General features: G+C 38.9%; 1 protein-coding gene across 3 annotated transcripts in view; it reads right to left on the bottom strand.

Moving 5' to 3' along the window:
• The window catches only part of LOC134415750 (SAM and SH3 domain-containing protein 1-like), a 525,301-nt gene that overhangs the window by 170,236 nt on the left and 337,737 nt on the right, over positions 1–17,328 (bottom strand). Inside the window, exon 1 of one of the 3 annotated variants that reach the window (XM_063151549.1) lies at positions 15,385–15,504. The exons of the other annotated variants lie outside the window; for them this stretch is intronic. Within the exon in view, the coding sequence (XP_063007619.1) occupies positions 15,385–15,429 (45 nt within the window). The 5' untranslated portion in view covers positions 15,430–15,504. Of the gene's footprint in view, positions 1–15,384; positions 15,505–17,328 lie in introns of those variants that run through there. 3 annotated transcript variants of the gene reach the window in all.

The following is a 17,328-nucleotide window of genomic DNA, read 5'->3' as shown; positions in this document are numbered from 1 at the left end:
ACCGGACAACTGGGTCTTTCTTAATCAGCTAGCCTTTCTTTGGATTGCTTCTGAATGAACAATAGCACCTAAAAGATTTATATCAGTGACAGAAAAAGGCCACTGGTATTATGACAGAGTTATTGCTATTATCATCCCTTGAGGAGACAATAATATGCAAGTGCAAAACAAGCACAGATAGTCCTGCTGTGACTCTTGAAGATCTTTCTTCCACTTTGCAACAGAAAGTCATGAACACCTCCAAAGCATCATCCCCTAAGTCTTCTGGTTCCAAGGCTGCTTTTTGATTAATGCTTTAAGAGAAGCAGAAAGCCTGGGGGGATCATCCATAATTCCACTCTCGCTGCGGTGCAGTGGCGTGCACTGCGGCTTCTCTTTCTGAAGTAATCCCAAAAGGAGCATGGAGTCATGATGCCATGTCACACTGTGGAGTAGCAATTGTCAAGTCAAGTCTTGGGACAAGTTCATGACATTTTATGTGCGGGGAAAAGCTCAAGTCTCACATGCACACAGGATACCCTGAGGCAGAAGTGACATAAATCTTCTTGGTAGGGTCCCTTCTAGAGGGTGGGGTAGGGGATGGTTGGAACCAAAGCACTGAAAGATAGTGCACAATCTTGTCAGTTTTGGACACAAAGAAATTATCTGAATACAGGAATTTTCAGATGGAAAGGTATAAAAATAAGAGAACCAGGCTGGGGGCCTGCAGAATGTGAGGAACCACAGCCCTTTCACTGTGATTAACTGCATTGGCTCACAATCAGTAGGGCTCGTCAAGATCTCACTGTCTGTCTTGCCATCAGGTCCTGGATTCAAATCTGATTAATGGAATTGCTTATCCTCATGCTGCAAGTAGAAAAGCAAGAATCTGCTCATGTGTAAACAGAGCATATGTTTTCTATTCAATTATTTCATAGGTCTTCACAAACATGGCTGGAAAACTAAAACCAAAATTTTTCAAGTATTTTTTTCAAGTATTATTTTTCAAGTATGGTTGAAATTGACAAGGTTCACTAAAATTTGCCAAAGGAAAAGAGCAGAGAATTAACACAAAGTAAATTTTTTTTTGTTAGTGAATTTTTTTCTGAAAACTGACTAATCTAAAACCACAAGGGATTTTAAAGGACATCTTTTAATATTAATTCAGCATTATGGAAAACCATAGCGCCAGATATAAGACCATACAAAACTGGCTTCTCATCTTGAAGAGACCAAGGTGGTATCCATTGTTGTGTCCCTTGGGTTTTGGCATCAGAGGCATCAAAACTAAACCGATTAGATACAACTTATTTTTTTAATTCAAATATTGAAGTATAGAAACAAGGCAAAAATCCTGCAGTCATCAACATATTTCTTTGAAATGGTCCAGAGATTTAGGGGAGAGGAAGAGGGAAGAAAAATCAAGGGAGCAGAAAAAGTGTGTCTCAATTACAAAGGACAAAATGAAATTGACAGGTTTTGAATTTCAAAATAGCTTCTGGAGTAATTTATTTATTTTTAACACTGATTTAACAGTACCAAATAAATATTTAAATACACAAAAGTGGGTTTTTTGAACATTCTTTTGGAAAAGCAAAAGATACTGGGAAAAACAAAGGCAGAGGAATTCAACAGCCCATATTGCTTGAATAACTTCTTTTAAACTACCATATTCTGTAAGAAAACCAAAATGAAAAATCCACACTTTTAGCAAATGAAAGTCCTCCTGAGGACAGCCATTTGCCTTAATTCTCCAGAGAGCCTAAAAATGCATAAAGTATATTTTAATGAGGAAAAAATGTTTATTTCTAAAATATAATTCCCAGTTCACCTTCATTTTTAGTGTAGGTAATGGACATAAAACAAATGAAATGTTTAGAAAATGGCTTCTAAAAATAAACTGCTCGTGGTCCATTTTCTTTTTTTTTTTTTTTTTTTTTGCATTAACAACATTATTCTCTGTTAACCAGAGGCAAAATAATTTTAATATAAGAGGCTTCCTTCATAATCTAAAAAAAAGGGAGTTTTAAGGGCAGATTTGTTAAATGCTGTGGCAATATAGCTCTGACTGATTAATGAAAATGTACAGCTCTTAGCTTTTAGAACTTTTTGATGACATACTCCCTGACTAGGATGTGATTATTGACAACCACCAATATCCAGGAAATCAATTGTCACCACACAAAAATTTTAAGTCTGTACAAAAGCTACTAACTTTTTATTTTTTTTTCCCAGCACTCAACACTATTGCCTTTGAAAACCATATTATCTTTTCATAGGAGTTGCTTTGAGACTTCTGTTGCTACTAAGAATATGCACCACGAAAAACAATGAATTGGTAAAATGAATAAACTTTAAGAATCCAGTGCAGGCATACCTTGTTCTTGGAACTGGTTTGATCTCAGTTATTTTAAATCAAAACTTCAAAAAGACAAAATAAGCAGTACCTGTTGATCAACATTTGCTAAATCTATATGGTGCAGTGGAAATTACTACACGTTTGTCACAAACTTGACACTCCAGTTCAAGGAGTGTAATTAAACCTGTTATTTAAATTACACTTGCTCAGTGCATCAGCTCAGTTTCTGCCCACTCTACAGGACCAGACATGCATGTGTATAAGCATGAAGGCAGCTGGCTCTTGCTCACCTAGGTGGAGACCATTTTCCTCTAAGTTCAAAGAAGAAACTCAGGCAAATCATACTTGTTGTACCTGCTTTTAGATGAGATTTCCTCTCCTCTAAACTACTGCACTGACAATAGAAGCGGAATTCTTATTTGGTACAAACGTAACTCAAAAATTCACATATTTTTTCCGAACCTTTCAACCGAATTCTCAGGATTGTTCGATTCAGTAGGACAAATTTTACAGTAACTGAGTGTATGTATAAATCCAAACCCTGATTTTCAGCCACTGGCATCTGTTACAGAGGGAAGAATAGCGATCATCACATTGCACAAATACTTCTAGTGGCGTTTCTTGATCTTCATACCTTTACAACTTCAATTACTTTTACTGCTACACTCACATCATCTGTACTTCTTGTTCTTGGAGGATGAATTTCCCATAGCTCAAACATTTTGGAGAACTATGAAAACTTAAATGCTATTTTCATAATTTTTACCATTTTTTAAAAGGAGATTTTATCCCCAAATACTTGGTAGGAGAAGAAAATATTTGGTACAAAAATATTTTTTACAGAGGAGTAAGATGAAATTTTCAGTTTTCTGGTGAAAATATAATTTGTCTTGTCTAAGTCTCAGATTTCAAACATACTTAGTGGTGCAACATGCAGGCCAACCACATGGCAGAATGTTTAGGAAAGCTGCACTGGTGAAAACAGGCTCAAGTAACGTTGCTCAGAAGGTGCTCAGGGGAAGCAGTGTCTGACATAAGCTCAGAGTGGTGTGTTTGGACATCTCTCCTAAAGGCTTTTCCCACCCACACTAAGTACTGTGAATTTTACTTGGAAATCCTTTTACTTTAAAAATGAATTTCAAAAATCAGATATGTATGCATGCCATTTAAAAGATGTGTTTGGCTGAGATGAGAATGTCTGGACCGGTGATTTCAAGAGAAAAAGGTGGGGGGAGAAGGGAAAGAAAAAGTTCTGAGAATTAGAGAATCATAGAATCTTTAAGGATGGAAAGAACTTTAAGATCATTGAGTCCAACTATCAGTCTAAAACTGTGTCCATCATTAAACCATGTTCATACATTCTTTGAACACTTTCAGGGATGGTGGCTCAACCACTTCCCTGCACAGTCTGTTCCAATGCTTTACAACCCTTTCCATTAATATTTTTTTCCTAATACCCAATCTATATCCCCCCTAGTGTACCTTTAGGCCATTCCCTCTTGTCCTGCCACTTGTCACCTGAAAGAAGAGACTAATCCCACCTGGCTACACCTCCCCTTCAGGTAGTTGTAGAGAATGATAAAATCCTCCCTGAACCTCCTTTTTCTCCAAGCTAAACAACCCCAGCTCCCTCAGCTGCTAAGATTTGAGCACCAGCCCCTTCACCAGCTTTGTTGCCCTTCCTCTTTCGTCTCTAAGACCCTTGGTTGTAAGAGGAAGGCATTGCCTGACTTCAGTCTATAAACTGAGAGAATAAAAACATCCCCATAAATCGAAATGCATAACCCAACTGGTTATGTACCCTAATTTCTTAGGCCTTGAAGTAAATGGTAGGAGGTAACTCTCCTTATTTTGTCACTGTTGGTGTAAACATGGATGAAGAAAAAAATGAGGTGGAGGGGGAGGTAAGGGATGGGAAATGAAAACCAAATTTATTCTTCCATGCACTAAGGAGAGGAGCAGATACATTCTCGGTATGCCACGAATTACAGAGTCATCACAAGCATCTCACTGTCAGAAAGGGGAGTTATAGCACTCGGGGAAAAAAAAAATCTTAAAAAAATTGACCATGACTGATGTGTGTGAAAAATCATCAGGGTTAACTATTTCATCTTCCCAAAGAACTGGTTTCTTCCTTGTACCTTTTTGTTAGGTGAAACAAAACAGGTCCAAATCATTACACTGATTTAAATAGAATGAGGATGTTGTGTAGGTTTTTGTAAAGTATTATTAACTAATAAGTTTCTGATATATGTTGCCATGAGTAAGGCAGCACCTGAGGCAATCTTTTTGCTCTCAAAAGAAGAAAAGGGACCACATCTAAAAATTTACAAATTAAACAACAACAACAAAGTGATTAAGAAATTCAAAAGCACTAGCATGGGGAAAGAAAGCAAACAAACAAAAAAGATTTTCAGCTATGCTTTGAAATTAGATGGTGAACAGATGCTTTAGAAAGATAAAGAAGGGCTTCTTTTAGGCAGCCTTTGGTAGGACCAAAAGGCCTCTGATGCTAGATGAGAGAGGTGAGATCAGACAAAAGCTGTGTGAAAGCAAGGTGACTTTGCAAATGGAGGTGTTGCAGGAGACAAAGAAACCTTTTGAGAGAGTTGCCACACATCTATCCTGTTTATGCAGCACCAACCTGCATCCTGCTACCTTCCTAGCAAAGGACTGGATGGAGGGTCTTGGACTTTCTCTGGCTCACCTGTCCTGTGTTTCCACCAACTCCACTCTTATAGCTCCTTATTCTTCACAGTTTCATAGGAACCATATCAGAATGGATTTTCTTTTTTGTCACTTGTACCTGAAAAAGCCTTTCAATAAGCCAGAGTGATCCAGCATGCACCCTGGAGCAGAGGCAGGGATCATCACACATCAGCTTCCAGAGCATATGTGCAGGGCTTCCCTTCTCTTGATGGTGCTTGCTCAGGCTAAAAACATCTGCTTGAAATTTTTGTAAATTGTGTCCAAGATCTCAATACATTTTCTGCACGTTTGAAAGGTAAACGAAACTGCCAGAAAGCCTGTCAAGATTAAAACCACTGAAATCCTCTTGAACTGATGATAATTTCTTCTCTTGCTTTTCATTATCCTACTACACTGCACATAATGAACTTTCCTGCTAAAAGATAACCAATGGCAAAGAAATTATAGGAAGAAGCAACTTGAGCCTATTCAGTCATTTGCAGGAGGTGGATTTTATAATTAGTTCAGAGCAAAACATGCCCTTTATTAGCATAGTAATCTTTTTGAACAGTATTCATCTTTTCCTCATCATTTTATAGTGTGTTATTCCTTTATCAATCATTCAATTATAACACCGTGGCTTACTGGAATTTCATCTAGGCACTAACACAACGTTTCTTTGCTCTTCCTTTCCCCCTGGAAATTTTGGAACATTTTGGGCCATGTGCTACAAAAAGCAGTGCCATTGCTCAAGCTAGATTATACTGTGGTCTAGTCTACATAATCATTTTCATCATATGTTCCGAGTCCACAGGACCCAGACTCCTGAACCATAGTCCAGGGGAAGAGACTACCAAGGGGCATTTATCTCCATTCTGCATTGATTTAAAGGAGCTATTTTCAAAAGTAAAGTTGAGTCAACTGCAATTTTTTTCAATAAACATATCATATGTTTACAAAATATTTCAATTTACCAGGAACACCACTTACTGCATACATTTCTGTTTTCCATAGGAATAATTTTTTAAGGATTAGCAATTTTAAATGAGAAAACTGGCAAAACAAGGTACAAAATGGAAGGGAAAGGGGCAGAAAACACAAGGAGATGATGTGATTAATTTTTTATTTAATTACTTTTAGTTTGTGAATTTATAATGCTTCTCAGGAATTAGGCTCTTCCTCTTACTTGGAGAATGAAAATGTGTTGCAATACTATAATTTCTCACTGCATTAAAGGTTTACTTCTCTACCATGAGTAGAGAAGTAATCCTTTAAAGAAAAAAATAGAAAAAAAACCTCTCCTAAGTTCAGAGAGCTCTCAGGATTTGTCTGTGTTGCAGCGTTAACACAAACCTTGCCTTGTTCTGACAGTGGTGAGAGGATCATCTCTTCTTCTGATTCCTCCTCCTTTACTGAATACTCCTCTCCCAGCAGTTTTCAGAGGCAGCCCTACTGCCACCCTCTCTTTCCATTTCCCAAGGGAGCCTTAAATCTTGGCTTTGCTTCGTTTTTTTTTTAGTTTGGCAAACATTTTAGGTAAGCATTCCATCACACTTCTTGAATAAAGATGCCGACCACGCCTAAGGGTGACCAGATGTGACATGTCAAATGTGGCTGAGGAGTTATAAAGGGCTGGGCAAGATTTAACACAAGCTGTGACTTCACTCTTTAAGTGCAAGGAGGGACCAGTACACATGGTGAGAGAGTGGATCTGCCACCATTGGCTTTGACTTTTTAACAGAGCAATTTGGAGAGAAATGCTAAATGAAGTCCAAGGGTAGGGTATGTCTAAGAAGGCAGGGATCCTGTTTTGATTTACAGGTAGGAAGGACAGTTTGGAACCCTGTTCTCTGCCTGAGTTTCCACTGCAGCACATCACTGTGGGGGGAGGTGCTTAGATGGAGTTTCACCTCTGTGTCTCTGAAAATAATACACAGAGACCTGGAAATAGGTAAGACAGTGGGATGGGGTACATCCACCGAAGACAGCAAAAAATTCAGCATCTCTGAGGGATCACAGCTCTGCTTTGTACAGGAATTGCTGTTAAACAGTTAAAAAAAAAATCACACGCATGAGTAGTAGCGTATCTCCTCACAGAGAATGCCTTTACAGCTAGGAGAAATTAACTGACTTATCCCAGCACTTTCTTGCATGTCAATGTCTAACTTTTTAATCACAACCACCCTGCATAATATGGAAATTAAGAACATCATCATTTCTAGTAATTACGAGAAACATACACATTTTCCAACAGGGTGACATTATGTCATGAATCCCCTTGTCAAGAAGAAAAAAAAGACAAAACATATCATACTTGTTTGAGAAGGCAAAGTGATAGATTTGTCATGAGGGTAATCATCTATATATATAAAAAAAATCCACTATTATCAACTTCCTCAATTTCTGAAAAGGGATTCATTTTCTGCCTGAGCTAATAATGAACATTCTTCTTCTATTCATCATCTTCAGCTTTTTTCTCTCTTGAGATTCATTTATCACTAGCTACTGAACCTGAGAAACAAAAAATAGGCAACATCCCTTTTTGAAGTAATGGCTTAGAAGACTATTAAATCAAGAGGCAAAAGATGGATTTTTAAGATGTACATTCAAAATTCTTCTAACAGCTGCAGGTTTTTAACATAGGATCTGCACCACTGGTTTAGTACAGGTATTGGAGAAAGTAAGTTTATCTAGTGACAGCACAAAATGGGGAACAGTATTTTTTTTTCAGATAAAATTCACAGTAAAAGGAATGAAATAGAAGAAATAATGAGATCAATGGCACTATAAAGTGCAATTCATGCTGCAGGAATTATTCTAGGATGATTGTTCAAGTGCATTTTAAATCTAAAATGGCCTGCATTAAAACAGATCATGCAGATGCTTGAAGTCTTCCCAGCCCATCTGCCTGTGCACAGCTCTCAGCCTGTCAGGCCCTCACTTGGGCCACTGATTGACTATTTAGTGGTACTGAGAAATGGAGTGACAGCCACGCTAGGGGAAATGGCCCAAAAGTCTTCTCCCATGGTTCAGTCAGGCCTGAGGCTCCCTGAGGATCCCAGAGTCTCAGCCCCTGCTGCTAGAATTCCTGCTCTTTGGCAGAGCTAAGATGGGACATTTCTGCAGGGAAAAGGAGAAAGACACAGCATTTGCACTTCAATTCTTCTCTTGTAAGATTCTGCTGTCACATTGTCTTACTATCCCTACCTTGTATTTTCCAACAAAATGAGACCTTATATCATCAACCTGGGAAGCACAGGAAAGAAGATCCCTTACACATATGAGATGGAAGGAGCAGGACTTTCTTTGCTTTCGAGTAGGATGCAGAGAGAAGGCCTCCCCAAATGCCCTTTTAACTAATCCATTTTCCTCAAGGTTTTCTGGCATGGCAGGAAAAACCATACAAGCAATCACTGTTGGAGGTGCTTGCCTGATGCTACTGGGTGTGCTTTCACAGGGTTATTGCATAAGTGCATTCAGATCTCTCACTTGGGCCCTGGCAGAGGTCTCTGGGCAAATCAACGAGTCTAACTTCCAGGAGCAGGTTTCTGAGAGGTGTGCTTCAGCAGCACTAGCATTCACAACAAGGTACAGGTTTCTGACATTAACTGGTTCCATACTTTCCATGGTGTCTCACTGGGATGCTGTCCAAATACAGCTTCTTGCTCTAACTTGCTGTGCTAAGCAAGTGTATGGCATTTGAGAGATTACTCTCTGAGATTCTGGCTTGCTGGTCAGAAGCCAAAATGCAGACAACACCTATGAAGTCCCAAAGCTAAGCAATTTTATATCCAAGGCTGACTGTGTGCAGGAGTGGCAAATTTCACAGGCTTGTAAAGCTAGTAGTGAAGATCCTCTGCAATTTATTTCTGCACTGCTTTCAAAGTGAAGGGGCAGAAGAAAGGTATGAGTGTAAATTCAGTCTCCACTCATGGGTTCCTTGCTAGGAAGCAGAGACAGCTTTCAACAGCAAATTCTCATTTCAGTGTTGTATTAACTAAGAGCAGGATATGAGGAAGAGCAGAGGCTTTAATATCTGGTATTGAAGGTATCAAATCCTGTCAGAAGTCAGCAAAAAAAAATTCAAACTCTAGGTGATTTCTAGACAGAGTGTTCTAACACTGTTGCCAAGAAACTCGGCTATCCCTAGGCAGCACCTTAGAAGTAAATACTCACAGCTGTTTCTAGAATTTTGCATAGTGAGTATTGAAATGGATTCTCTACTTAACACAGCAGACAGCTAGCCAGAACAAAGCATGAAATCAAATTCCACCAATCCCTTGAATTTGTTTATGCAACCTATTGTTACTGCTCACAGAACAGCTTTGGCAAGCAAAGGCCATGACAAACCATAGCTGTAGTTTATAAAGAGAAATTCTTCCCATCTGCCATTTTTGTTGTCAGTTGTTTTATATTAATTTCTCTCCATGCAGTTCCAAATTTAATCTGGGCACAGCTGCACTGAACCAAGGAAGCTGAAGTAAATTTTCTCTTCTAGTGAAGCAGAAATGGGGGAGAAAATGGCAACTACCGCATTTTTTTTTTTGTAGGAATAGGTTAGAACTTCTTTGCTGTAACACTGATGTAGATTAAGCTTGCACTTATGACTTTTGATACAAATATTTCTGGTAATTGAATTTTATCTGTGACAAGCAAGATGAAATTCACACCAAGGAGCATGTTCTCGAGTAACTTTCTTCACATGGGAATGAGCTGACTCAGCACATGAATTATGGAGTCACAACTACATGGTGCCATATTACAGTGCTTAGATTAATAAAGATTTTGCCTTAACTATAAACAGCATTGCTTGGGCAATAAAGGGATTTAATCTGTATCCACCTGGACTTCCACTTTACTTATATGCTGAAATGGCACATGGGATTTCAGCATATAAGGTCATTATCAGCGGTCACAAGGGTTTATTCATGCCTGTGGGGTCTCTACTTCAAAACCTTTCTGGTCACTGCACAGCCATGACAGAGGAATTGTAAGCAGGAAGTGCCATCATGGCAGCAGAGCATCTATGGTACACGAGGAGAGGAGCAGAGGCTGTTGACCTTGGTAAGTGGAGTCTGAGCTAGAGACTTGCTCATACCAAGCACAAGGAAGAAAACTATTAAAGTTAAAAACATGTCTCTGTAAGATGACCACAAGGGCATCTAAATTAAAGGACTGCTGAAGTAGTGAGGTTTGGGGCTGCCAGCCTAACTACCAGTAAAGCTCAGAAAGTTCCTTCTAGTTCTTTCGTTTCTATGGTAGCTGTAGCCTTGACATGAAAAAATCCCAGTGGCACAGGACTACTGCAGATACATTAAGAAACCTGCAATGCAAACGTTATGTATCATTATATGCTGTGAGGGAATTAACCTGGTTTAATTTAAAGACTTTTCAATCAGAAGGGTTCAGTGGAACAGAAAATGTTGCTAGAAGGTGTGCTTACTTCTATTCATGGCTCATTTCAATGTACTCTGAAGCTGGACAAAATCCACTGGGTTTTATTTACCAGCAAACCTTCACAGCAGATAAAGCAATCACTGCAAGAAACCTGCAATTCTTCTTTGCTAATGAGCATTGCTAGATTATTGTATGACAGGAAGAATATGTCCAGGGAATACCCTGCTGAACATTTCATCCTCCCTGGAATATGCTTCTGTGAGATAAGTCATAATAAATACAATGTGCCAATAGTCCAACCTATTGGGAAAGAGCAGGTACACGAACAACTTGGTGCAAATATGGGAGAACCTGCTGACAGGCGTGGATGTGGTTTAAATGCCATTTTCAATGACAGCACTATAGGTAAAGGCCAGGCAGGCAGATCACTTGTGTAATAGCTGGAAAGTGTCCTCCTGCTGTTGACAGGAAGGACTGACAAGAGAAATTATTTTCTTACAATGCCTGATAGAAAAATTCAGGAATTACCAAAATGGCCAGCAGAAAAATGCAGGAAAGAAAAAGAGGTTCAAACAGTTAAATGATAGGAATTCAGAATTACTCATACTAGCTGAGGAATGCAAAATACATCTTTGTAATATGGAGTTCCAAGCTTTAAGCCGGCATCAATGAAGGGCATGAAGTGACACATTTTAAGTTCTGGAGACTACCTGGTTTATTCTTCCAACTAGAAACTTCTAATTTATTGATTGGGAGAGTCAACTATTTAATGAGACAATCAGTTTTTCTTTGAAAGGTGTTCAGAGCATGATTCATCTTTTCATTTTGCTGAGCACCCGACCAGAATGTCCTTTCCTTTTCTCATTTGGACAGTCATTATAGAACATAGCTTCCCTATCTGCTCCCAAACCCCTAAACAAAGTTGTCAAAGCTCTGCCCATCAGCTATGAATACAAGAAAAAAGCTCCAATGGTTTCTAAGAGGAGAAAGATAGACAGGATGTTGAGTGGTAAATGAGGATATTTGAAATACATCTGTGGACACATACTTTGTCATTCCCTACTCAGCGCATCTCCAGCTCAGAGGAATGGATTCTCTTATACAGCAGCAGCTGTTACTGTTTGGATTGTAAATAGTCATAAGCCATATGGTGTGGCAGGAGAAAAAAACTTCACACTTTCTCACATGGACAAATATTATTATTGCAAAGAATAAACACATCAATATATATATATATATCTTTTCTCTGGGGAAGAATATAGTCTTCAACCTGATGCTAAAAAATTATTGGCTTCCAGATGAGCAGATTACCTGTCAACAGTTGGTTTAGATTTTTAGAATTTGGATGTCTCGATACAAAATAAATGTAGGTGTGCAGTAGATACAGCACTTACAGACTGACAGATGGGGCGAAAGAGACACAAAATATAAACTGAGATAGTGAAATGGGAGAGATGATTAGGAGGGGAAAAAGTCTATATGCAATTACTATGGAAAAATATATTGTTATCTACTAATTAACTACACAAAACCAGTATGATTGTGGCTTATCATGCAAATGGATCTGCAGTTTCTTTATGCATGTGAATTTGAACTTTCCACCTGGTCAGTGGTGCATAAAGCGTTTCAGATGTTGGTGGAATATATCCAGATGAGAACAGGTCTCTCAAAAAGCATGGGGACTTCTGCTTGGTAAGGGAAGCTGATACAATCAACGTGCCCAGAACTTGGAATAAGGAGAAGCAGTGCACTCCCTTGCTGTGCCCCAGCTAAGGGTTGCTTTCATTTTAAACCATGATTTCTTCAGTGTTCATGTTTAAAACCTACTGGTGCTTCTATTTATGTTATTTCTAAAGAACTGTTTAGCTTATCTTTTTGCTTCAAGCACTTTAATTAAAGGAAAGCATGATCACTCTTCCCATTGTGTGGTGAAGCTGGCAACACACACAGTTAACTTACAGTTCTGCAGAGCCAAGTTTCTGAACTACACCCCAAAAGTCTTAGCAGAGGAACACTGCACTTGCCAAGAGCAAACACCAGCACATTCTGTTTGTATTATGGTTAGACAGACTCCATAATAGAACCCATGACCTGGCAATTAACACTCCTCCTGTTCTGTGCAAATCTCAACCTGTATCAAATCCTACATTGAAGCCAACTGGCAAAACAGAGCAGTTCTGAATTTACATGAAGAAAATCCCCATGAGCAAGAGATTTTGTCTGTGACTACTGCACCCCAAATGAAATGAGACAATGATAAGGATGACAGGGCACTTCTGAGCCCACAGGAGTGACTCCTGACCTCAGGACACCAGTAGCCATGAAGGAAATCAAGAGAACTTCCACATTCATCATCCCTTGATGAGAATCACAGTCCATATCCAACGCATGGATAAAAATAGAGGCAGAAATTCAGCATCTACCATGAAACAAAGAAAAAAACCCCAATCTTCCACAGGATTTGATGTCCTTGCATCAAACAGCCATTTTGCGCTAATGATGTTCCTACCATTCCCAGTTTTCAATGAAAATTACTTTATGGCTGAATGCTTTTCTACCACTGTTATCATTTCTATCATGACATCATAAGCCACATTTTGTTACTATGTATTTTGCTACTGAAACTCAACAGTGGGAGTAAAATGCCTGTGGATCAGGAGAACGGGTCCACTGTTGCCTTTGAAATGTCCAGCATGCCTCAAAGTGTTTTCTTTGTATCTTTGTCAGGGAATGTGGTTCAGACCAATGATCCAGTAAGGACCAGACATCCTGACTCACTCTCACCAAGCTGGCTGGATAACCCCACAGTCAAGACACATGGGGAACCAGTTCACCAGGTTCCAGTACCGAGATATTCTGCAGAGCAACTTGAGAATCCCCTCCAGGTCTCAGCTCAGCACAGCAGTGTTACTGCAAACCTCTCTACCAGTGTGAACACCAGCATATCTTCTTCATGACAATCAGCTGGCTTCCTCCACAGGAACGAAAAGCATTTGCTGTTCTCTTTTGAAATCACAACCAACATTTCCAGGAACCTTTCTTTTAAAATACTTCTTTACAATCACAATGTTCACACAAACACAGCTCCATGTTTGATTTCAAGAAAAGGGAAATCCCACAGACAGCAGATTTAATTGCATCTTTTTCATGTAGTGTTTTGAAAGTCTTGAGTGCAGGGCTCTGCTCTTGGCAGAGAGAGCTCATCTGAGAAGAGTACAATCAGATGATGATAGAAGTGTTAGAGTTCTGGGAAAATGGTTGTAAAAACCCCCAGTCACTGCAAAAAAAGAGAATGAATTGAAATTTACTCCTAGTTTTATTTTTTAAAGGGATATTTAATCCACTTTGCATCTAAGTAATGCAGGAGACATTTCCAAAGTGGTCACTGGACTTGAAGTTGATATAACTAAGTTGCAAAGTTAACTTCCATGCATGGGAACCTGTTCAATATATATGTTCAGACAACCACAGAGGTTGTCTTTACCCATAAAACTCTTGGTTTACAACAAGCCCAAAGGACAATCATTTCTACTTGCAAACCTGCTGTCGTGAGCTAATGATGTGAGCACAAATCACGTATACAAGACAAAAAAATGCTGAACTTTATAGCTTGCAGACTTTAACTAAATTATATGGAAAAAGATTACCTTAACTAATATATCCCTAATATGCAGTTTGTGTAATCCTATATTTTCAGCAGTGGGACAGCCAAACAATTACTTTAGTCACCTTTTTTAAAACAAGGAACTACCAATAAGCCCTCACAAATTTGAACAAGTTTTATATTAATCATGCTTTCTCTCCCAACATGCTGCCCATGGAAAAAAGACCTAAAGACAGCTGAAACAGTGCCATCAGATCAAATAAACCAGTAGAGTAAGAAAAAATTACTGACATTTTAAGAATATGGAAACGGAAAGATTTTGTGGGAATAGCGTACCACACGAACAAAGTACAATTCACTTTGTAAGCAAGTGTAGTAAAATGGGTTGTACTGTGGCTTCCTCAAACTGATCTAAGGCTGCCTGTGGCAATGCCTGAGACAATAAGCCAGACACACTGATTATAAGCTTTACCAGATAGATCAGGCTCCCTTTCTCCTTCAGAAAAGAAAGTGTTCTTTAAGTTACTTTAGCAAGCCTCCAGTTGATTTTTCCTTTTCGTCAGGCTAATATGAACGTCCTGATTACCATCAGCAACAAGAGAAGGCACAATAAAGTTTACTTGTCCTAACCTGCAGCTATGCATATAAGTACCTGCCTTTACATAAGCAGCATTATTCTGTCTGGCCTTTCTGCTCTCATGGGCAAAACGAGGTCTTAAAAAACCCACGGTGTCTCTTTGGATAAAATCAATAATTCAATGAATGAATTATTAGTTGCATTTTGATTGGAAAAAAAAAAAGAAAAAATAAAAAGAAAACAGCTACTTACAGAACATACAGAATACTGTTCTCATAAAGAGAACAGTCATAATTAGTCACCTTTAAAAATTTTTTCCCCCATTTCCCCCATCAGAAATAAAACTACATTATGATTTTATTTTTCTTTTTTCTTTTAAAGAAAAATATCCACCTCTTTAAATATCAAGATAGCAATACCATAAATTATTTTGAAAATCTGGATTACACTTATCTTAAAAGTAGCTGCTTAGACAAAATATATCTGTTTAATGAGCTGACGTGTTTCCCTTTCAGATTCTTCCGAAAACCATATGAACTAACTGTAAATCAGATTTGTATCTTGATATTAAAAAAGAAATCACATTCCACTTCCCAACAGAACACAACAGCAAACGTGCCTTTTACTGCCTATAATGGCTACATTATGTTTTCTGCTTAATAAAAGACATATAACTCTGCAGAGAGAATAACAAAATCACTTCCATCTTACTTTTCAGAAACTGCTGAATAAAACTCAGAACAATAAAGATCCCTTTCCCGATTCACATAGTTTACTCACCATCACTTTATTCCAAAACTCTGTTTCACTTGAAAAATGATCCATAACAATGAAATGATTTCTTCCTTGTCAAAAGTATCACTCCAATCATTTAAATTACTGAACGCAGAAAAGGAAACATAGTGCTCCACAGAGCACTCTGAACACGCTCTGTTGTTTTTGCTGATGCAATGAGGCTTCTAAGCAAACGAGCAAGTTTGCAAGCAAGCTGGGTAGTGGCATTTTCCTTATGATTCAAAAGTGAAGTATGCCTCAGCTAACTGAATGCTCGCACAACGTATAATAAAGGAACTCAGGAATTCATACACGTCTCTAACACAATCATTTGTAAAACTTCTACTTGTATTACCATCTCTAAGTCTGCCACACCTCAAAAACGACGAGCCAGATACAAACTTCTACTGGGTGCTATGTGCAGCCAAGAGAAAGACAGCTTCAAGCCAGAGGCTTGTATGTAAAAGTCTCTGAAGTTTAAGTCCCTAAGGTGTATGAAATTACATTCCGTGTATGGAATGTGACTGTGGATTCCTGCTTGCTGCATATATAAATATGATAAAGTTCATCATAAGCCACACATTAAAAACACAGAGTCTGCCACAACGCATTACCAGATTAACACACAAAACTACTGTGATAGGAAGAAGTTACAAAAACATATTTAAATAGGTTTATAATTGTAACTTTTAACAATTAAAATGTTCCTCCCTCAAGTGCCAAGAAAAGCGCAGAAGCATTTGCAGGGTAATTTTCTAAGAAATGGGGATAACAAGATCCAGGGAAAATCTAAAAGCTGTGTCTTCCTTTCCACAGAGGTGCAGATCTGTCTGAGCCCTGAGAAAGCAGAGTTTAGAAACAAACCTCTGCCTTAAGATGAAGAGGGGAGAAATCCATAACAACTTAATGACTGCCTGATAGGTAGGAGCCTCCAGTGCAAGATGTGTCATTTATTTCATCAATCTTTAAAGCTCATGTCAGCTGCCCTGACAGGTAAACCTTGTGAAGGTTCAAAATCTTTCAAGTTCCAGACATCAGCAAATAAATGCTGATGCAGACCTTTACATGACCATCAACCCTCACCGGATTCATCGAGTAACCTTTTTTCCTTTGCCAGCTTTTACTTTTTCTGACACACTGAGCTCTGAGCTGGTATTCCCTCTACACCACTTGACGTTTCCTAATGAGCTGGGAGTGCTGCATGTGCTGCAGCCCTTACTGCCTCAGAAACTGCATCAAGATGAACGTTCTCCACAGCTACAAGTTTTAACATTTAAAAGCTCATGTTTTCTTCCGAGCTTCCATCTTTAACATCTTCCTCTGATGCCCTTGCTGTGGTTGCAGGTTCTTCTCACAACTCAGAGAAATAGGCAGGCAAAACTAGGTAAGGACATGGATTAAAGCAGGGAGTGGCTCTTAGGGGAGCCCCAGCACCCTCTGCTGGGGCTGGAGTGGCGGGAGGTAGCTGGGCCAGCCTGTGGCACCTCAGCCTCACGGCTGGGGTGGCCCTTCAACAGCTGGGGCATGGAACTCCTACCCGGTGGTTTTCACTGGGTGAGAGAGCAGTAATGCTACTGGCCTGATTAACTGAAAACAAGAAAAAACTTCTGCTTTCTTACAGCCTAGGAAATTCTACACAACACCTAATAATATACACACATACACACACACACACACATATATATATATATATATATATGTATATATAAAATGGCATAATATCTATGCTACTATAACCTGAACTAGTTTCACACTCTCAGACAGCATTTAATTAGATGAGTGGGCCTAAATGAAAAGGAGAATAGAAATGCTGTGTTTACACCCAATAAAGTTTCCCATGCTAGTGAAACATCCATACTGGACTCTGCACACTTTGGCCTGGGATATACTTGTGCTGCTCAACACAATTATTACATTTACAGTCCACAACCTGATTTTAGATATCCTGAT

The sequence above is a fragment of the Melospiza melodia genome, chromosome 3, assembly GCF_035770615.1.
Source record: "Melospiza melodia melodia isolate bMelMel2 chromosome 3, bMelMel2.pri, whole genome shotgun sequence".
Classification (NCBI taxonomy): Eukaryota; Metazoa; Chordata; class Aves; order Passeriformes; family Passerellidae; genus Melospiza; species Melospiza melodia.
Note: the sequence above shows the minus strand (reverse complement) of the source record. Positions and strands in the feature narration are given on the sequence as shown.